The sequence below is a fragment of the Marmota flaviventris genome, chromosome 17, assembly GCF_047511675.1.
Source record: "Marmota flaviventris isolate mMarFla1 chromosome 17, mMarFla1.hap1, whole genome shotgun sequence".
NCBI classification, from domain to species: Eukaryota; Metazoa; Chordata; class Mammalia; order Rodentia; family Sciuridae; genus Marmota; species Marmota flaviventris.
This window is the reverse complement of record NC_092514.1, coordinates 63,577,267-63,600,460: the sequence shown is the minus strand read 5'-3', so window position 1 is coordinate 63,600,460 and position 23,194 is coordinate 63,577,267. Positions and strand designations below refer to the sequence as shown.

The window sequence follows — 23,194 nt, the reverse complement described above, 5'->3', positions numbered from 1 at the left end:
CTTAAGTTCAAGAGTCAAATAGACCACAACACAATAATCATGGGAGATTTTAACACTCCTCTCTCACCATTGGACAGATCTTCCAAACAAAAGTTGAATAAAGAAACCATAGAGCTCAATAATACAATTAATAATTTAGACTTAATTGATATATACAGAATATACCACCCAACATCAAGCGGATACACTTTCTTCTCAGCAGCACATGGATCCTTCTCAAAAATAGACCATATATTATGTCACAGGGCAAATCTTAGCAATTACAAAGGAGTAGAGATACTACCATGCATTTTATCTGATCATAATGGAATGAAATTGGAAATCAATAATAAAATGAGAAAGGAAAAATCCTACATCACATGGAGATTAAACAATATGCTACTAAATGAACAAAGGGTTACAGAAGACATCAAAGAGGAAATTAAAAAATTCTTAGAGGTAAATGAAAACTCAGACACAACATATCGAAATCTCTGGGACACTATGAAAGCAGTACTAAGAGGAAAATTCATTTCATGGAGTTCATTCCTTAAAAGAAGGAAAAGCCAACAAATAAATGACCTCACACTACACCTCGAAGCCTTAGAAAAAGAAGAACAAATCAGCAGCAAATACAGTAGAAGGCAAGAAATAATTAAAATTAGAGCTGAAATCAATGAAATCGAAACAAAAGAAACAATTGAAAAAATTGACAAAACTAAAAGTTGGTTCTTTGAAAAAATAAATAAGATTGATAGACCACTAGCCACGCTAACAAAGAGAAGAAGAGAGAGAATCCAAATTACTAGCTTACGGGATGAAAAAGGCAACATCATAACAAACAATTCAGAAATATAGAAGATAATTAGAAATTATTTTGAAACCCTATACTCTAATAAAATAGAAGATAGTAAAGGCAACGATAAATTCCTTAAGACATATGAACTATCCAGATTGAGTCAGGATGATATAAACAACCTAAACAGACCAATATCAAGTGAAGAAATAGAAGAAGCCATCAAAAGACTACCAACCAAGAAAAGCCCAGGACCGGACGGATATACAGCAGAGTTTTACAAGAACTTTAAAGAAGAACTAATACCAATACTCTACAATCTATTTCAGGAGATAGAAAAAGAGGGAGAACTTCCAAATTCATTCTATGAGGCCAATATCACCCTGATTCCCAAACCAGATAAAGACACCTCAAAGAAAGAAAACTACAGACCAATATCCCTAATGAATTTAGATGCAAAAATCCTCAATAAAATAAAACATATCAAAAAGATGGTGCACCATGATCAAGTAGGATTCATCCCTGGGATGCAAGGCTGGTTCAATATTCGGAAATCAATAAACATTATTCACCACATCAATAGACTTAAAGATAAGAACCATATGATCATCTCGATAGAAGCAGAAAAAGCATTCGACAAAGTACAGCATCCCTTTATGTTCAAAACACTAGAAAAACTAGGGATAACAGGAACTTACCTCAACATTGTAAAAGCTATATATGCTAAGCCTCAGGCTAGCATCATTCTAAATGGAGAAAAACTGAAGGCATTCCCTCCAAAATCTGGAACAAGACAGCGATGCCCTCTCTCACCACTTCTATTCAATATAGTTCTCGAAAATACTGGCCAGAGAAATTAGACAGACAAAAGAAATTAAAGGCATTAAGATAGGAAAAGAAGAACTTAAATTATCACTATTTGTGGATGATATGATCCTATACCTAGAAGACACACAAGGGTCTACAAAGAAACTACTAGAGCTAATAAATGAATTCAGCAAAGTAGCAGGATATAAAATCAACACGCATAAATCAAAGGCATTCCTGTATATCAACGACAAATCTTCTGAACTGGGAATCAACCTAACAAAAGAGGTGAAAGTTTTATACAATGAAAACTACAGAACCCTAAAGAGAGAAATAGAAGAAGATCTTAGAAGATGGAAAAATATACCCTGTTCATGGATAGGCAGAACTGACATCATCAAAATGGCGATATTACCAAATGTTCTCTATAGGTTCAATGCAATGCCAATCAAAATCCCAACGGCATTTCTTGTAGAAATAGATAAAGCAATCATGAAATTCATATGGAAAAATAAAAGACCCAGAATAGCAAAAGCAATTCTAAGCAGGAAGTGTGAATCAGGCGGTTTAGCGATACCGGATTTCAAACTATATTACAGAGCAATAGTAACAAAAACAGCATGGTACTGGTACCAAAACAGGCGGGTGGACCAATGGTACAGAATAGAGGACACAGAAACCAATCCACAAAATTACAACTATCTTATATTCGATAAAGGGGCTAAAAGCATGCAATGGAGGAAGGATAGCATCTTTAACAAATGGTGCTGGGAAAACTGGAAATCCATATGCAACAAAATGAAACTGAATCCCTTTCTCTCACCATGCACAAAAGTTAACTCAAAATGGATCAAGGAGCTTGATATCAAATCAGAGACTCTGCATCTGATAGAAGAAAAAGTTGGCTCCGATCTATATATTGTGGGGTCGGGCTCCAAATTCCTTAATAGGACACCCATAGCACAAGAGTTAAAAACAAGAATCAACAAATGGGACTTACTCAAACTAAAAAGTTTTTTCTCAGCAAGAGAAACAATAAGAGAGGTAAATAGGGAGCCTACATCCTGGGAACAAATCTTTACTCCTCACACTTCAGATAGAGCCCTAATATCCAGAGTATACAAAGAACTCAAAAAATTAAGCAATAAGAAAACAAATAACCCAATCAACAAATGGGCCAAGGACCTGAACAGACACTTCTCAGAGGAGGATATACAATCAATATACAAGTACATGAAAAAATGCTCAACATCTCTGGCAGTCAGAGAAATGCAAATCAAAACCACCCTAAGATACCATCTCACTCCAGTAAGATTGGCAGCCATTATGAAGTCAAACAACAACAAGTGCTGGCGAGGATGTGGGGAAAAGGGTACACTTGTACATTGCTGGTGGGACTGCAAATTGGTGCGGCCAATTTGGAAAGCAGTATGGAGATTCCTGGGAAAGCTGGGAATGGAACCACCATTTGACCCAGCTATTGCCCTTCTTGGACTATTCCCTGAAGACCTTAAAAGAGCATGCTACAGGGACACTGCTACGTTGATGTTCATAGCAGCACAATTCACAATAGCTAGACTGTGGAACCAACTTAGATGCCCTTCAATAGATGAATGGATTAAAAAATGTGGCATCTATACACAATGGAATATTATTCAGCCCTAAAAAATGACAAAATCGTGGAATTTGCAGGGAAATGGATGGCATTAGAGCAGATTATGCTAAGTGAAGCTAGCCAATCCCTAAAAAACAAATGCCAAATGTCTTCTTTGATATAAGGAGAGCAACTAAAAACAGAGCAGGGAGGAAGAGCATGAGAAAAAGATTAACATTAAACAGGGACTAGAGGTGGGAGGGAAAGGGAGAGAGAAGGGAAACTGCATGGAAATGGAAGGAGACCCTCATTGTTATACAAAATTACATATAAGAGGATGTGAGGGGAAAGGGAAAAAAAATCAAGGGAGAGAAATGAATTACAGTAGATGGGGTAGAGACAGAAGATGGGAGGGAAGGGGAGGGGGGATAGTAGAGGATAGGAAAGATAGCAGAATACAACAGTCACTAGTATGGCAATATGTAAAAATGTGGATGTGTAACCGATGTGATTCTGCAATCTGTATACGGGGTAAAAATGGGAGTTCATAACCCACTTGAATCAAATGTATGAAATATGATATGTCAAGAGCTTTGTAATGTTTTGAACAACCAATAAAAAAAAGAAATGTACTGATAATGGTGATAATGGCACAACTGTAAATGTATTAAAAAATCACTGACATGTACAAGAAGGGAAGTTACACAGAAGATGGAAGGAGAACCTCATTGTTATACAGAATACATATATGATGTTGTAATGAGAAAAAGAAAAAAAAATGTGTTACATTAGATTGGATAGAGAGAAAGGATGGGAGAGGAGGGGAGGAGTAGGGAGGATAGGAAGGGCAGCAGAATAGAATAGACAATATGATTGATGTATGTACATTCCATGTATGTATTATACATCAAAATGCATTCTACTGTCATGTATGACTAAAAAAAATAAATAAAAATTTAAAAAAATTGGTGAATTTTGTGTGGCATACAAAGTTATTATTTGATAAAGCTGTTAAAAACAATTAAAAGGCTCCACAGACAGCCAAATATCCAGAAAAACAGATCCTCTACCTTCTCATGTTTTAAGTCATTTTTGATACATATGCATTTTTCATGAACAAAGATAAGACAAGGGAAATTTAAAATTGGAAATATAAATTGAACTGTACATTACTGCTGATGAGAAGCTATTAGTGGAACTGACTGTAAACTATAAAGCCTGTCTTTGCCTTTTCATGACCTTTAGCTGATGGGGACTAAGAATTTTAGCAGTCTGAAGAGAAGCTAAATCCTATCAAGAAAGAGCACTCTGCATTTAAACTATAAACTTCAGCACCAAAAAAAAAAAAAAAACATGGTCCAAGATTTTATGCTTCAGCTTGCACTCATGTCATCACTGTGTGCTGCATACAGGAGTTATTTATGGCCTGAATCATACAGGGAGCCAGTCTTATCTCAGGCAACCATGTTGTTTGCATCAACATTAGATAAAACTGTGTTAATGACAGAAGTGTATGTCTTAAATGTAGATCTCCATGTACTGAACAATCACACTTGGTTAAATGAATCTTCATGCTATTTTTCTGTTAATGTAATGTTTATTTGGTGCACAAAGGCAGGTTTCAACTTTATTTTTGCATCTGATCCTATGCAGATGGTGATGTTAAAGATTAGTACTTAAGCCATTCTTCAATCTAACTGAATAAATGTATGATCTTAAGAGTTTATGGGAGTAGAAGACCTTTTACAGTTCACTTAAAACTGGAACGAGATAACCTTATCTGTTATTTTAGCACCACTCTGCTTCCACTAAGTAAGGCCATTTTTGGCACAGTGATTTGTTAGACAATTAGGATTCCGAAAAAGGACTTGTCACTGTAGACTTCATTCCTGTCCATCTGATAAACAATATTCTCTGGGTGTGTGCTTATTACTGGTTAGAATTTGCTAGGCTCTTAGATTTGCCCTTAATGTCATTTTTCTGAAGAGAACTCTTTAATCTTTACAAAAACTCTTGGGGGAAAGTGACCATTTTTTTTAATTGGTACATTATAATTATAAATAATAGTGGGAATCACTGTTACATCTTCATACATGCATACAACAGAACAATACAATTTGGTCAGTTTCATTCCCCAGTAGGTAACCTTTTCTTCCCTTTATCCCCTACCCATCCTCGGCCTTTTCCGTCTACTCTACTGGCCTCCCTTCTATTTCAATAAGATCCTACACTCTTTTTCTCCTTTTCTCTATATAGAGTCCAACTAATGAGAAAAAACACATGACCTCTGACTTTCTGAGTTTGGCTTGTTTTGCTTAACACAATGCTCTCAAAGTCCAAACATTTTCTTCAAAAGGACATAATTTCATTTTTTTCATGACTGAATAAAACACCACTGTGTGTGTGAGACATATTGCATTTTCTTCAATCTAACTGAATAAATGTATGATCTTAAGAGTTTATGGGAGTAGCAGACCTTTCACAGTTCACTTGAAACTGGAACGAGATGACCTTATCTGTTATTTTAGCACCATCTATTCATCCACTGATGGATCCCTAGGCTGATTCTATAATTTGGCTATTGTGAATTAAGCTGCTATATCATGAATATGCATATATCACTATAGTATGTGACTTTAGTTCTTTAGGATAAGTATCAAGGAGTGGTATATAACTGGGTCATGTGCTGTTTCTATTCCTAGTCTTTTCAGGAACCTCCTTTACTGATTTCCATAGTGTTCGTACTAATTTATGGCTCCATGAAGAATGTATAAGTGTTAAGGGGAGATAACTGTTTCAGACATCTGTATTTCTCAATTCCAAGGCAGGAAAAAAGCTCTGAAGAGAGACTGTGGGGATTGGAATAATCAGGTGTAAAAATAGCAAACTGGGGGCTAGAAAAATCAGGACAACAAATTTCCTCCTCTGCTTCTATGTGCTAACTCAAAACTGCTATCTGGACTACAAATTCCTAGAGATTGTATCTTTTTAACTTTAGTATCCCTAGTCCTAGTACAATGCTTCAGTAAGTGTTGAATAGATGAAAGACAGCATGCATATATGCACAAACAGATTAAATATGGTCCCTCTTCTGGATGCTTCAGTCCAGTCTTATGAAAGTTGAGAGAAGCTGATATTATAGAATTCTTGCAAGTTTTGAAATAGCTGGGGAAAAACTGGAATTACAATTTGAGAGAGACTGAGGAAGTAGTTCCAAGGAAGGTTACTGCTAATTCCAGGCAAGTAGTTTAAAAATCATAGCCTCAGGAATATTAAAATCCCCACTAAAACAATTAAAAGAAAATTAAAATATTAGCTGCTCTCTGTAATTTTTAAAAAGACATTGTGAAAACTGTGCTAATGACAGTTGTTACAATATAACTATCCTTAGGAGATGGTAGGTGATATATGGAGCACACGTGTATGTGCATATATGCTTCATGCCTAGGTGATCACGCATAAGATATTTCCTGGAAAGCCTAGAAACCCATTAAATTGAAAGATGGCCAATGTAAATGTTACTGTTAACCTATTAACTCCACTGTAAGACAGGGATAGTTCTCTTTTTAAAGACTGAGGGAGGAACAGGCCATGTGCTTTTGCAGCAAAATAATTTCAGAAAGCAAGGACTACACTGAAATAACAGCAATTTCTTTTCATACACATAATGTTAAGGTAAGTCTGCTAGAAATGGAAAGAAAGAGGGCTTCCATTTCTCTAATTACCTTAAAGATGTGTGCTTTGAGGATGTGATGTCCCAATTCAATAGTCTGCTGTCGGTTTAGTTTTCCCTCTTGGCGAGAAAACCAGAAGGCAAGTAATGTGTGACCACTCCTGCAAAGAAAAAGAAACTCATTTTAGAAAGTTTAATGACTCCATTCTGCTTTTGGTGGGGAAAGCAGGTCCAGTTATACCTCAATGAAACTGTGTCATCAACCAGTTTCTTGTGGAGGAGCACTTGCTACTTGGCAAATAATGAGTATTGGAAGGTTCCTAGCTTTTATTAGTCCTTTACCTAAATCACATGTATGAATAGCATAAAACATCATTTCTAGTTGGCTTATACCCATCCCGCACACAGATGGCACTAAAAGATTTTCATTTTTATTTTCTGTCTCTGTCAGCAACTCTCATTTCACCAATGCTTAAATGTCAGTGTTCCTCAGGATCTCTATATTGGTCTTTCCTATTCTGTCCTATGCCTGGATTAGATCATTCATTCTCAGAGCCTGCCTATATATACATCATGGATAGCCTATATACTTTTTCTCTGTCTAGACTTCTCTTCTCAACCTTAGACCAGTATCCATCTAACTATCTATAGGATTCCTCCATTTGGAGGTCCCAAAATACCTAAACTTGACATGTGTTAAACTGGATTAACAACCTCTTTCCTAAATGAAGTCTACTCTGATCAGTTTCTATACTTTCCCTCAAGCTGAATAAAGTACTTTCTTTTTAGTGCTACTAGTATAGATTGTATATACCTCTAGTACAGTATTTACCACACTGTCACATGCTCTCTCTTCCACTAGACTAAGTTTCCTAATGGCACCCATCTCCCTATATCTTCTTGTTAACAGATTCCCAATTTGATCATGAAAAGGAAAGCTCTTTTTTCTGCCTCTGGATATTGTTTTGTTTGCTCACAATGCCCTGAACTGCTTCCTAAGTTATATGGTTAGCTGGTGAAGAAGACAAAGCTGAAAGGGGTGCTAGGATAAAAGAATGGCAGAAAAATACAGCCCGAGCTCTGACTGTATAGCATCTAAATTGTCCTAATTTTGAACTTTTCATTTAATGAAATAATAAATTTCTCTTTCAATTGGATTTCTTTTCTAGCTTGAAACATTCAAATGATACAGTTATTTAACTGTCAATTTGTCTGTATGCATGTGTATGTATATATACTTGTGTATGTGTGCATGTACACACAAATAAAGCCATGGATGAGTCACTTAAAGTAATAATTCTTACATCATGAAGCCTACAATAATTTCACTATTAATAACAAGATAGAATTTTGATGTGCATCTTTATATTTGACTTGCAGTGCTTGCTATTTCTCTTCAGTGCCTGATCAACAATGAAAGCAAGCACTATCATCTTTCTAGCTAGATGAGATTAATACACAGTATTTGATACATGTACTATGTATGTATACACACACACACACACACAGTATGTGTATTTCTATGTTTAATTGTGAAAGAAATCTGGATTATTTATATTCTCCATAATGCCTAACACAACTTGTTACATATAAAAATGTTTAATAAAAAATTTTAATTAATTATTTATTTTAATTAGATATATATGATAGCAGAATGTATTTTGATTCATTGTACACAGAATGCATTTTGATTCATTGCTACTTACAACTGCAGCACAACTTTTCATAATTTGTCATTAAGGAAAGAATACTGGATCACCTTTGGAATGCATCTTCTCAGCACATTTGTTAGCTTTTAGCAATTATGGATACTAGAACTGTGTCTCTACTATCCACCAGGTTAGTGTCAGCAGACTTCTCACTCCCACCCCCCCCACACACACTCTTTAGGAAAGATTTCAGAATCTGAAGGCTAATTGGCTAGGGAGGGCCAGGAGAAGTGGAGAGTGTTTGCATTTATAAAACCATCAGCCCTGCCTGGTTTTTACTTCTCTTCCTTCCTCCGCACCCTTAGGGTTAGGGTTAGGGTTAGGGTTAGGGTTAGGGGTTAGGGGTTAGGGTTAGGGTTAGGGTTAGGGTTAGGGTGTATGCCACTAGTAACTCAACTTTTCCATTCCTTTCACTTGGAGTCACAGAAGAGGGAAATGAAACCATTATCTCAGTTTCAAGTCTAATGGCCAAATTAAACAGACAGAAAAGCAGCAAATAAATTTTTGCTGGTGTTGCTTCCCTGAAAGGAGGCCCAAATGTTTAATGAGCTTTTTTCTTTTATACTGAATTCTGGCTACTTAGCCAGGTTTAGTTTGAAGATATCTCACACTGAATTCTGACAAATAAGCATTCTTTCTTTCTTTTCAAAGCTTCGATAAAGAACCAGAAGAACAGAGGTGGGACAGTGTCCATCTTTCACAGGAATCATCTCAGATTTCATGTCAGTAAGATTTTGAAAGGAAATTCTAATCTTTGGCTTCACAAAATTTCTTAATTATAGTGGATACAATGCCAGCATGTTAAGTGGATAAGATTAAACATAATGGAAAGGAGGTTTTTTGACTGGGAGAATGTCCAGAAAAGTATAGCCTACGTGGAATTATCACCATCAGCTGAGGGTCTTAGACCAGGGTTGTTTTGTACTCACAAAATCTGGAAATTGCCACTGAACTTTTATTTATCTCATCAAAGCTCAATTTATTTGGTAGGCTGTTTTTAAGAGCATAGAGAAGTTAGATTATAATGAAAAGCATTTATAAGATATCTTATTCTTGAGATCTAAAATTTCTATACCAATATTAGCAGTGAAATTATTGTAGCTTTCCTGATATTAAGAATTATTACTTTAAATGACTCATCCACGGCTGTATAATAATGACAAGAATTCCTGAATATAGGCCTCTGATCTACTACCTGTGCTTTAGGCTATGAATCAGAATCCATGCCTATTAGGATTAAGGTTAAAAAAACTTGTGCTTGGCAAAGAAATGAATATTTAGTTAGACATAGAATTGACTCTGCCCTATTTTCATTCTACTGCCGTAACTAAGGAATCCTGCTATGATGCTTTCATTTCTCCAGTGTCCATCTCATTTTCCTACAGATGACAGTAGGAAAATGAGATGAACAATGGAGAAATGACACTTTTACTGATGCACTGAGGAGAAACAGCAAGCAATACAGATAAGGGATAAGATAAAAGTGATAATTATAGTTCATTTATTTTTTAATAGAAGTATGCTACTTTAATTCATAAAAATGATTCTGATCAGCTCATTAGACTCAAAACTTGTGGTGGTTAGGACACAAAGGCTAACACCAATTCAAATCATATACTAGCATTTTCATTTGTATCTTATTCTTCTGACAAAAATGGTACCACTAGCTAACCTGCAGTCTGAGTGTGTTTTACTACACTCAGGTATGTTTCTTTTCCCCTTATCATTAGTTATTCATTCCTGAACCTCATTATTCTTTTTGACTCCTAGTCTGACCACGTTCTGAGATTACTGATTGCCTCTTATTTGCCAGATAAAGTGGTTTTCTTTTAGTTTTTGATTTTTATCTCCCTCCAGCATTAGGCCTTATTCACTGCCTCCCTTTTTTGAAACCATTTCTTGATATCTATGATACTACCTTGGTATTTTTTAAAAAAATCTTATTCCTTCAGGGATTTAATTTCTTCGCCATATGTCCTATTAATTCTTCTCTAGGTAGCTCTCTTTCACCTCAATGTGAATGACTCCCACAGTGACACCTCAAACTCTTGATATTTAGTTTGGCTTTTCTGACTGCCTGCTGGATCTCTTTACCTCCTGGATCTCTCAACCTCCATGACTGTCAAATGAAAGTCATCTTTTGAAGTTGAAGCTTTCCCTTGAACCCAAACATCCTCAAGTCTTTTGTACTTTTTTTTTCAAATGTTGTCAGAGACATAAAACCTAGTAGCTGTTTTTCCTCTTTTCTTTATACTTTCTCACCTGGATAATTAATTGAAGTGTCTCATTCTCTCCATTTTATTCTTCACTGCCCACTCTTTGGCCCATCCCAAGAATATATATTTCAAAATCTTCATCAAAATTCTGCTAAAAATTCTTCATTTGCTTTATATTTCCTCTGATATATCAATTAAACCCTTAGAATGGTATTTAAAGGTTTTCCATTATTTGTACTTTGTTTTTTTGTTGAACTTTTCCACTTTATCTTAACTTTGAATATCAGACTCAGAATATTTATATATTATTTATATATTATTATGTATTTTTATTTGTAGAATTTCAAGCATGCTTTCCCTCTGCCTATATTCCCATTCTTCATTTCAGTTCATACCATCTCCTCTGCAAAGCTTTCCCTGGTACCTATGAGAAACTCAGAGGTTCTTTCTTTATGTTCCTATAGTACCTGGTACATAGCATGAAGCACCTAGGCAGGACAATACTGTTCTCATATCAGTCTTTCTGCTAGAATCTACTAAGGATAGAAGTCATGTTTTTTCACATATGTATTCCTAGGTAATAAATATTTGCATAATGAATATGTAACAATAGTTTATTTGTATACCATCTTGTGGTTTTGAAAATACTTTAATAATTTTTAGATTCTCACAAAAACAATACCATAGGCACAGGAATATATATTACTCCTAATATTGGGTGGAATGTGTAAAAGAAATACACTAATGCAAAGAACAATATGTTCACTTGTACAGTACAAGCTCTGGATGTTTAACATAATTAAAATCAGTAACCATTAATTTTGACATTTTTTCATTAGCATTTTGGGAAAGAGTAGTTAATAAGGTAGAGTGAACTCTAATATATGTGATGTGATTGTATTCATGACTGAATACAACTACGTTTTCCCTCTGTAATTAAAGATGATAGTAATCAAAATTGATTTAATTTGAGTTCAAATGTTCATGTGTTATAAAAGCAATGGGTTGGGGGATGGTCCCCATAGTGTTTATAATGAGACTGCCCTTGTGATTCAAAGTTACCCAGCAAATTTCCCTGTCTGCATTCATAAAACTGCCTGTTTGATTCTGAAACAGTCAAACATACCTAGGTAAAAACCTGGTTCTGTACTTAGTAATTTTATAACTAAGGACATGCTTCTTAACCTCTCTATAAAACAGGACTGTGGTGAGAATTAAGAAATATTAAGTGAATTATATTTTGTACTCCTTTTGTATACTCCATAGTAACTAGCACATTGCTACATTAAAGGAATGACTATGTCCTCAAACAGAACTTTCATCTCCATTTTATTCTTCACTGCCCACTCTTTGGCCCATCCCAAGAATATATGGGATGAAATGTAACACTCTATCCTTACCCCTCATTCTTACCCCTTCTGACTCTACCCACTATTTGCAGCCAAAAGAAAAATCCACAGATTAGAGAAAATTACTGGGGTACAGATGTTATTCACTATTAGTCAAAGCAGAAAAAATTTGTAGTATAACTTTAGGCAGAAAGAAGCATAAAAACAGAGAAAAATGGTCTCTAAGAAATAAGGCAATAGTTAACAAGAGGAATAAAAATTTCTCATGCAGACCAGAGGTTTTTGGGAACATAGTAAGGCTTACATGTGAGACATATTTGATTTTAAATATTTTAGAATTAATCACAGGTCAGAATTGAGGATCCTCCCCCAGCACTATCTCCGCTCATCTCTTCAGGATATATGTACTTTGACAAAAGTCACAGAAAGTGGTATCCAGAAATGAAGAGGGCAGATCCTCCTCCATTCTTATTTTCAGTCATCAGTAGACCCTTGATATGGATACTGGAGACAGATGATACTCACTCTTGGACAACTATGAGTTATAAGGCAGTGAGGAGCTACTGTCACTTCATGACTCTGTTTCATATATCTCAAGTGTTCAGAGACGTGGAGTCTTTTAGCAAAAAACCCTTTCTAAAGTTCCACTTCACTGCCATTTAACAGTTTGGAAGTTGTACAAAAGTTGTTTTACACAATATATACAGACACTATGTTTGTTTTTCTAATAAATTTTCACTTAGAACCCCAGGGAGGTAGCAAATTGTGGTATATAGGTACAGCTAGCTGAAGAGGAACTGCTTATAATCTAAAGTCCATCTAATCTATTTTATAATTTTGGCTGAAATAATATGTGCTGCTATGGAATGCTTTAATCATAGAGGCAAAGGTGGGGAAATTACTTGGGGAGACCTAGAGAGATAAAAATTATGGGGCAGAGATGACCTCCTGGCCTACAAAAGGTTGTGTTCTCCTTCCAGAGTCAAGAGCTGTTCTTGGGAAGTGAGTACCTTGCTAGAGACCTTGCATTTAAGTGGGGTCATGGAATTCAGTTCTGGTTAATGAAATGTGGGCAGAAATTATATTCATCACTTTAGACCTGACCCAGAAAAACCTGCTCCTCCACTTTATTTCTCCCTATCTGCCAGCCAAGACCATCAAAAAGATACCCTTGGAAGCAGTGTGCTAAAGATGGCAGAGCCTCCATTAGACTGGTCCCTGAAACCCTTTGTAGAGCAGACCTCTTCTAAAACCATATGATACCTTTGGACTTTAAGTCAATGAAAAATAAACTTCTACTGTGATAAACCACTGGGGTTTTAGGGTTTGTTTTGGCAGTCAGCATTATCTTAATTTAAACAAAAATGATTTTGAGTGATTGATAACAGGGAGAAGGATAGAAGGATGGAGAGAAAGTAGGAAGACTGAGGGAAGTATTCATCTCAACGTCAGCAAAAAATAACAACATATTATTCTCATAAATTAGATATTTGGAAAAAAGCTGAAATTATTATACCTTATCATAAGACAACTAAAACAGACTCCATGAGAACAGAAGAGGAATAGTTCTTGTGCTGGATGACAGGAACTAGTCACACAGTATATATAAAAATACTTGTTTTATATTCCCATTAGCCATCCAGTGTAAAAGACTCACTATTCCTAACAACTGTTGTTTATCCTCAGTGAGTATGAAATAATTTTTTAAATTCACAGGACAGCTAATTGAAAGGATATTAACTGTGTCACCACCAATAGATTCCTTGCCATAGCCCACCATGAACTAAAGGTGAAAGAGAGAAGTTGCTTTATTTATTTATTTTTTACAGTTCTTTATTTATTTATTTTTTTCACTCCTGAATCCAGGAGTGCTTTATTTCTGATCTATATCCTCACTCCTTAATTTTTTTTTTTTAAATTTGAGACAGGGTCTTACTAAGTTACCCAGTCTGGCTGGCCTTTAACTTGTGATCCTCCTGCTGCAGCCTCCCCAGACGCTGAGATTACAGGCATGTGTCACCACTGCTAACACGAAAGTAGCTTTAAATGAGTATTTCTCTGGTGCTACAAGGGGTCTTTCCAAAAAGTAACTCATAGAATCAGCTGATAAAGTGACATTTTCAGTAATGATACCATCAGATTATCACTGTTTAGGACAAAGAGGAATTAGTGCTTTTGCCAAGAATCTCCTTGCCTGTGCCTCACTTTCTGCTAGTTGTTAAGAGGACAAAGGTGTTACCTGGTCAGGTTGCTAATATGTTCTGTTAGCTCCTGAGCCCTAGTAGAAATAATATCAGTGGGGAACTTAAAAAGAATTTCCTACCAGCTCAAAAATACTTACTTTGGTTAACTATACCAATTTACATCTCTAGGGAGGAAGGGACCTTAAATTGCCCTTCTGATAGCCAGATTTCTAGACCTCCTCATCCTTTGTATCTCTTTTAAAATTAAGTTTATTTTTAAAAATAGTATATTCAAATATAAAAATGTATATAATAATAGCATAACAATGTTTCAATACATGTAGACATTGTATAATGTTTAAAGCAGATTAAGCATATTTGTTTCCTCACACATTATTTCTTTATAGTAAAAACTTTAAAAATCCTTTCATTTAGCTTTTTGAAATGAAATCCCCAGAACTGTAAAAAATAAATAAATAAATCAACTTCTCTTTTTCACCCTATTGTGCAGTAGTAGCACACCGGAACTACCTGTTCCCATCTAACTTAGTGCCCACTAATCAACCTTTCCATATTCTTTTTCCCCTACTCTCAACTTATTATGAGATCAACTTTTTTAGTTTCCACAAAAGAGTCAGATTATATAGTACTTGTCTTTCTGTGCCTGATTTATTTCATTTAACATAATGATCTCCAGTTCCAACCATGTTGTCACAAAGAACAAGATCATTCTTTTTTTATGGCTGAATAGTATTTCAAAGTGGATATGTACCACATTTTCTATTTTTTTTTTAAGATTTTAAAATTTGTTTTAAGTAGTTATACATGACAGTAGAATGCATTTATGCACTTTGATATATCATACACAGATGGGATATAATTTCTCATTTTTTTCTGAGTGTACGTGTTGCAGAATCATATTGGTTATGTAGTCACATACATACATAAAGTAATAATGTCTGTTTCATTCTACTATCTTTCCTATTCCTACATTCCCTCCCCTCCCATAACTTCCCCCTACCTAATCTAAGGTAACGCTATTCTTCCTAATGCCCCCCACCTTATTGTGAATTAGCATCTGCATATTAGAGAAAACATCTGGCCTTTGGTTTTTTTTTTTTTTTTTAGCTTAGCATGATATTCTTAGCATAGCTTATTTTGTGGGATTAGCTTAGCATGATATTCTCCAACTCCAACCATTTACTGGCAAAATGCCATAATTTCACTCTTTGTTAAGCTGAGTAATATTCCATTGAATATATAAGCCACATTTTCTTTATCCATTCATCTACTGAGGGACACTTAAGTTGGTTCCATAATCTAGCTATTGTAAACTGAGTTGCTATAAACATTGATTTTAAATCCTTTGGGTATAAATCAAGGAGTGGGATAGCTGGGTCAAATGGTGGTTCCATTCCCAGTTTGCTGAGGAATCTCCATACTGCTTTCCATAGAGGTTGCACCAATTTGCAGTCCCACCAGCAATGTATGAGTGTACCTTTCCTCCACATCCTTGCCAATATTTTTTGTTGCCTGTATTCTTGATGATTGCCATTCTGATTGAAGTGAGATGAAATCTTAGTGTAGTTTTGATTTGCATTTTTCTAATTGCGAGAGATGTTGAACCCTTTTTCATATATTTGCTGATCAATTGTATTTCTTCTTCTGTGAAGTGTCTGTTCAGTTCCTTAGCCCATTTATTGATTAGGTTTTTTTTTTTGGTGTTAAGATTTTTGAGTTCTTTATACATATATTAGAGATTAATGCTTTATTGGAGGTGCATGTGGTCAAGATTTTCTCCCAATCTGTAGGCTCTCTCCTCACTTTGTTTCCTTTGCTGAGAAGAAGCTTTTTAATTTAAGTCCATCCCATTTATTAATTCTTGATTTTACTTCTTGTACTTTAGGAGTCTTGTTAAGGAAGTCAGATTCTAGGCTGATGTGGTGAAGATTTGGGCCTATTTTTTCTTCTATTAGGTTCAGGGTCTCAGTTTAGTACCTAAGTCTTTGATCCACTTTGAGTTGATTTTTGTGCAGGGTGAGAGATAGAGGTTTAATTTTTATTTTGCTACATATGGATTTCCAGTTTTGACAGCACCATTTGTTGAATAGGCTATCTTTTCTCCATTGAATGCTTTTGGCATCCTTATCTAGTATGGGATAACCGTTTTTATCTCTGTGTTTGTCTCTGTGTCCTCTATTCCACACTATTGGTCTACAAATCTAGTTTGGTGCCAATACCATGCATTTTTGTTACTATAGCTCTGTAGTATAGTTTAAGGTCTGGTATTGTGATGCCTCCTGCTTCACTTTTCTTGCTAAAGATTGCTTTAGTTATTCTGGGTCTCTTATTTTCCAAATAAATTTCATGACTGCTTTTCCTATTTCTATGAAGAATGATGTCATTGGGGCTTTAATAGGAATTGCATCAAATCTGTATAATGATTTTGGTAGTATGGCCATTTTGACAATATTAATTCTGCCTATCCAGGAGCATGGGAGATCTTTCCATCTTCTGAGGTTTTATTCCATTTCTTTCTTTAGTGTTCTGTAGTTTTCATTGTAGAAGTCTTTTACCTCTTTTGTTAGCTTGATTCCCAGGTATTTTATTTTTATTTTTTTGAGACTTTTGTGAATGGAGTAGTTTTCCTAATTTCTCTTTCAGTGAATTCATTGCTGATGTGTAGGAATGGGTTCGATTTATGGGTGTTGATTTTACATCCTGCTACTTTGCTGATTTCATTTATTAGTTCTAAGAGTTTTCTGGTGGAATTTTTTGGATCTTCTAGATATAGAATCATGTCATCAGCAAATAGTGATAGTTTGAGTTCTTCTTTACCTATCTGTATCCCTTTAATTTCTCTCTTTCATCTAATTGCTCTGGCTACAGTTACAAGGATGATGTTGAGTAGAAGTAGTAAAAAAGGACATCCTTGTCTTGCTCCAGATTTTAGAGGGAATGCTTTCAATTTTTCTCCATTTAGAATGATGCTGGCCTTAGGTTTAGCATATTTAGTTTTTATAATGTTGAGGTATGTTCCTACTATTCCTAGTTTTTCTAGTGTTTTGAACATGAAGGTGTGCTATATTTTGTCAAATGCTTTGTCTGCATCTATTGAGATGATTATATGATTCTTGTTTTTAAGTCTATTAATATGATGAGTTACGTTTTTTGATTTCCGTTTGTTGAAACAACCTTGCATCCCTGGGATGAACCCCACTTGTTTTTTAACATTTTTTATATATGATTTACCAGAATTTTATTGAGAAAATTTCTATCTATGTTCATTAGGGATATTGGGTGTGAAGTTTTCTTTCCTTGATGTGTCTTTGTCTGATTTTGGTTTGTGGGTGATATTAACCTCACAGAATGAATTTGGAAGGATTCCATCCTTTTCTATTTCATGGAATACTTTGAGGAGAATTGGTGTTAATTCTTCTTTGAAAGTCTTGTAGAACTCGGCTCAGAATCCATTTGGTCCTGGGCTTTTCTTGGTTGGTAGGCTTTTGACGCGTTTTTCTATTTCATTACTTGAAACTGATCTCTTTAAATCATGCATGACCTCCTCATTCAGTTTGGGTAGATCATATGTCTAGAAATTTGTTGATGTCTTCAATATTTTCTATTTTATTAGAGTATAAATTTTCAAGATAGTTTCTAATTATCTTCTATATTTCAGACATGTCCATTGAGATATTTCCTTCTTCATCTTGTATTTTAGTAATTTGAGTTATTTCTCTTTTTCTTTTTGTTAGCATGGCCAGGGGTTTATTTATTTTGTCAAAGAAACAACTTTTTGTTTTGTCAATTTTATCAATTGTTTTGATTTCATTGATTTTAACTCTGATTTTAATTATTTCCTGTCTTTTACTGCTTTTTAAAAATTTTTTAGTTGTACATGTACACAATATCTTTGTTTTATTTATTTTTATATGGTGCTGAGGATCGAACCCAGGGCCTTGCATGTGCTAGGCGAGTGCTCTACCACTAAGCCACAACCCTAGCCACTTCTACTGCTTTTGATGTTGATTTGTTATTCTTTTTTCTAGGGCTTTGAGATATAGTGTTAATTCATTTATTTGTTGACTCAATGCAATAAACTTTCCTCTTAGTACTGCCTTCATAGTGTCCCAGAGATTTTGATATATTGTATTAGTGTTCTCATTTACCTCTAAGAATTTTTTTTATTTATCCTTGATATCTTTTACTATCCATTCATCAATCAATAGTGTATTATTTAGTCTCCATTTGTTACAGTGGCTTCTATTTTTATGTGATCATTGATTTTTAATTTCATTCCATTATGGTCTGGTTGAATGCAGGGTATTATCTCTGTTTTTTTGTATTTACTACAAGTTGCTTTTTGGCATAAGATATGGTTTATTTTAGAGAAGGAATCATGTGCTGCTGAGAAGAAAGTATATTTGCTAGTTGATGGATGAAATATTCTACATATGTCTGTTAAAACTAAATTATTGATTTATTATTTAGTTCTATAGTTTCCTTATTTAGTTTTTGTTTGGAAGATCCATCCAGTAGTGACAGAGGTGTGTTAAAGTCACCCAGTACTATTGTATTGTGGTCTACTTGACTCTTGAAATTGAGAAGGGTTTGTTTGATGTACATAAATGCTCCACTGTTTGGGGCATAGATATTTATAATTGTTATGTTCAGCTTATATATACTTCCTTTAATAAGTATAAAATGTTCTTTTTTTGTCTCTTCTGATTAACTTTGTTTTGAAGACTACTTTATCTGAGTTGAGAATGGAAACCCCTGCTTGTTTACACAATCCATATGAGTGATAAGTTTTTTTTCCCATCATTTCACCTTCACTCTGTGGATGTCTTTGCCCATTAGGTGAGTCTCTTGAAGACAGCATATTGTTGGGTCTTGCTTTTTAATCCAATCTGTCAGTCTATGTCTTTTGATTGATGAGTTTAGGCCGTTAATATTCAAGGTTATTATTGATATATGACTTGTATTTCCTGTCATTTTGATTTATTTCTGGTTTTTGATTTGTCTTAGTTTCTCATTTGGTTGTCCTTTAGTTCAGATCCTTACTTTGATGGTTTTCACTTTTTTTCCCCCACTTCATCCTCATGGAAATATTTTGTTGAGAATGCTCTGTAGTGTAGGCTTTCTAGTTGTGAATTCTTTTAATTTTTGTTATCATAGAATGTTTTAATTTCATGTTCAAATCTGAAACTTAATTTTGCTGGAAATAAAATTCTTGGTTGGCATCCATTTTCTTTCAGAGCTTGAAATATATTATTCCAGGACCTCCTATCTTTGAAGGTCTGGGTTGAGAAATCAGTTGAGATCTGAATTGGTTTCCCACTATACGTAATTTGATTTTTTTCCTCTCACAGCCTTTAAGATTATATCTTTATTCTGTATGTTGGGTCATTCTCATAATGTGTCTTGATGTGGGTCTGCTGTAATTTTGTACATTTGGGGGTCCTATAAGCCTCTTGTATTTGATTTTCCATCCCATTCTTTGGGTTTGGGAAATTTTCTGCTACTGTATCACTGAATAGATTGTGCATCCCTTTGGTTTGTATCTTGGCTCCTTCATCCATTCCAATAAGTCTTAAATTTGTTCTTTTCATTTATCCCATAATTCTTGGATGTCCTGTTCATGAAACCCTTACCATCTTCTCTGCATGTTCAACTCTACTTTCAAGATTATATATTTTGTCTTCATTGTCTGAGGTTCTGTCTTCCAAGTGGTCTAGTCTGTTGGTGATGCTTTCTATTGAATTTATAATTTGGTTTACTGATTCCTTCATTTTGAGGATTTCTGTTCTTTTTTTTCACAATCTCTAACTCTTTATCAAAGTGGTCTTTCACTTCCTATGTTTTTTCTTTGATTTCACTCCTTATACTATCCTTTACTTCACATATCAATGTAGCTATATACAATCTGAACTCCTTCTTGGACATTTCTTCTATTGAGTTATCAGTGGTTTCTGCTATTGAAGCATCTTAGTTTGTTTGGGGCACTTTATGCCCAAGGTGTACCTTTGTAGACATGGGTAGAAAATCATTATTTCTTTGTAAACATAGAATTTAGATAGGAATTTGCTTCTTTTCCCCATTCTGCTTCAAATCTTCCTATTGCTTTTCTGTTGTTAATGCACCACTCACCATAGGAAAATGGACACCTCTTCTCTGCCCCAACAATGAAAAACCTTAAGCAACTGGCAGCTTGGTGAGGCAGAAGAGGATGACTTTATGAAGTGTCACAGTGTAAAACATCAACAATAGATACAGGAAAACATCTCTTTCTCCTCTATATCCCTTAGCTCTCTGTTAACACCTCTAGTACAGGAATTTGCTTTGAATTATTGCTAATTATAAATATGTTTATTAAAACCACTACCCTGTAAGTCCTGGTAGACAGATGTATGTTGTTTATATTTGTATTCCTTGCAGTGCTTAACATAGAGCCTTGAATACAGTACTCACTAAATGTCCACTGAATGCTTGCTGCATTATTCCTGAGGCATGGTGGGAAGTAGCAGTGAACAAAAGATGCTAATTTTGTGAAGCCATGAAAATAGTTTCTTAAATATTTTAAGTTACGAAATTAAAACTGGTACTACTTATCATTCCTTTGTTTACTGACTAATTTATCATTTAAAAAATATTTACTATGTGCCAAACACTCTAATCATTAGGAAGCCAAAGGTAAAAGAGAAAAGGTTCTTGTCACCATCGAGTTCATTCATTGTAGAGGGGGAAATGAACAATAAACAAGTATTCACATACAATAAATTAATAATTTGTGATACATGCTTAAAAAAGAAGTAAAAAGTTGCTATGATTAAGATAAAAATGAGGAGTGATTTACTTAGATAAGGTGAGAGGTAGAAGTCTCTCTGAGGAGGTAGTACTTGAGCTGAGGCTTAAAGGGGGAATGAGGGGTCTTGCCAGGCAATGAGCCAGGGGCAGTGAGCTCTAGTTGGAGTTTAAGTGCAAAGTGTTAAGTGCAAAGGCCCAGAGGTGAGAAAGAGAAAGTTTTAGGCACCAGCAGAAGACAGAGAATAAGAGAGAGAATGAATGAGCTCAATATAGACAGTAGGCAGAAGCTCTCTATAAATACAGTGTTTTGAAGCATCTGGCTTTGATTTTATTCTGAACTTAAGAAAAAGCCACTGAAGAATTTTCAGGAGAGGTTTCATAGCTGAATCGTTTTCAAAAAATCTCTCTGGCTGCTGGTAGAGAATGGAATGGAGGAGGGCAAGAGAGGAGACCAATGTGAGAGCTCAGGGTTTGGTCAGCAGAGGATACTTGAATGGATAAATGGATACTTGGGTGGTAGAACCAATTAGATATGCGGATGGATATAATAAATGAATGGCTAAGAGAATGGAAGCCTATTAGTGTTGATTTTACTAAATGTGGAGATCTGCTTTTGAAAGTCTCCAGAGATAGTTGTGACTTACTTCACTAAAAAAAGAAAATATGCTGTCAAGTCCCACTAAGCTGACAATAACTCCTGATTGCTGTGTCAGTAATTTTGGTTTGATAATTTAGAAAAACCTGTGGGATTCTTATCTTTTGATTCAGCCACTTTTGCTTCAGAGACTCATTGATAACCTCTATTTCCTATGCTTTCAGTATCAAGAATTTCTCTCATCATCTGCCCACTTCCTTCACATTTTAGATTTCTAGATGAAGTTATTTTAATCAGTATTTACTGAACATAACTATTTTTTTAAAAAGTTATATATTTAAACTTAGAAGACAGCATTACTTTCTTACAGCAAAAGCAAACATATAGAATGTAGGTCCTTTTTGTGTTTTTGTTATTTGATTCTTCTGTAAATATTTCATGAATGTATAAATGCTAAACATTTATGCTTGACAATCATAAAATGATGCTCTGTCCATCTTTCATAAGCAGAACTATTTCTCTCTTTATAGGTTGATTTAGCAAATTTTCATGAGATCTTATGACAGTATAAGTAGCTCTCAGTTTTAACTGGGTTTGGGGAAGAATTCTGATTATCAGTTTTTTTCCAAACTTCATTTTGGATATGGAAAAGGAAAAAAAATGTTGTGGCCTACCTTCTGATGATTACACAATTTTAAAGATGGGAACAGTTTACTGATTTGAGTAAATCCCGGGATTTATGTTGAGAGAAATCAAATTTTAGATTTGAAGGACATCCAGGAATTGGTAAACTGGACATATTAGATTTCATGCAATTTCTCAATTGTATCATATCATAAAACCATGACCTTGGGTCACAGAGTAATACTTCAGATTTGAATTTCTAATTTATGTTTGATGCCAACAAAATCCAATTAAATATTTCTAGGTAGGTTAGGTCATCTGTTAATAGTTAGCTTAGTAAAAAATGTTTGGTAAACCTCCCCTTTCTTTTGCTTTTTCTCTTTTAAACTCCCTAAGGGCTGACTTAGTTCCCAACCTCTTTTTCCTTCCCATGCCTGGTAGGTTTGCTGAATTCTCTCCTAATGCGGCAGTGGCTATGAGAAATAGTGACCTTCAGTGCGTGCTGCAGTGAGGGTAAGGTTAAAAGTTATTCTGCCTGGAGGCTCATGGTTGGATTAAAAGAACAAACAAAATCACCACAAACTGTGACTCACCATTTTGAGGTCATTTTATACCCACATATTCTATAAGAAGCCAAGTTGTACAGGATCCTGGCACAGGTAATTTTCATTTTGGGGAGGATGCTCTCTTTTTCACCTTAGACAAACAGTTTGTTCTCTGAAATCTTGTTTGTGGCACAGATTTTGGAGTACCAGTTCTCCAGTGTACAATTCACTAAGTGAATGTATAATTCATAGCTGAATAAATTAGGAAAAATCTTGACAAGCCATTAATTATAAGCAATCAATTCTGATCATAAAGA

The 23,194-nt window shown here is 34.9% G+C and overlaps 1 protein-coding gene across 4 annotated transcripts in view; it reads right to left on the bottom strand.

The window, feature by feature from the left end:
- Nucleotides 1–23,194, bottom strand: part of Tanc2 (tetratricopeptide repeat, ankyrin repeat and coiled-coil containing 2) — a 444,589-nt gene that overhangs the window by 52,711 nt on the left and 368,684 nt on the right. For all 4 annotated transcript variants that reach the window (XM_071603168.1, XM_071603166.1, XM_027946338.2 and 1 more), the window contains exon 14: nucleotides 6,902–7,010. In XM_071603168.1, the coding sequence (XP_071459269.1) occupies nucleotides 6,902–7,010 (109 nt within the window). The remainder of the gene's footprint in view (nucleotides 1–6,901; nucleotides 7,011–23,194) is intronic.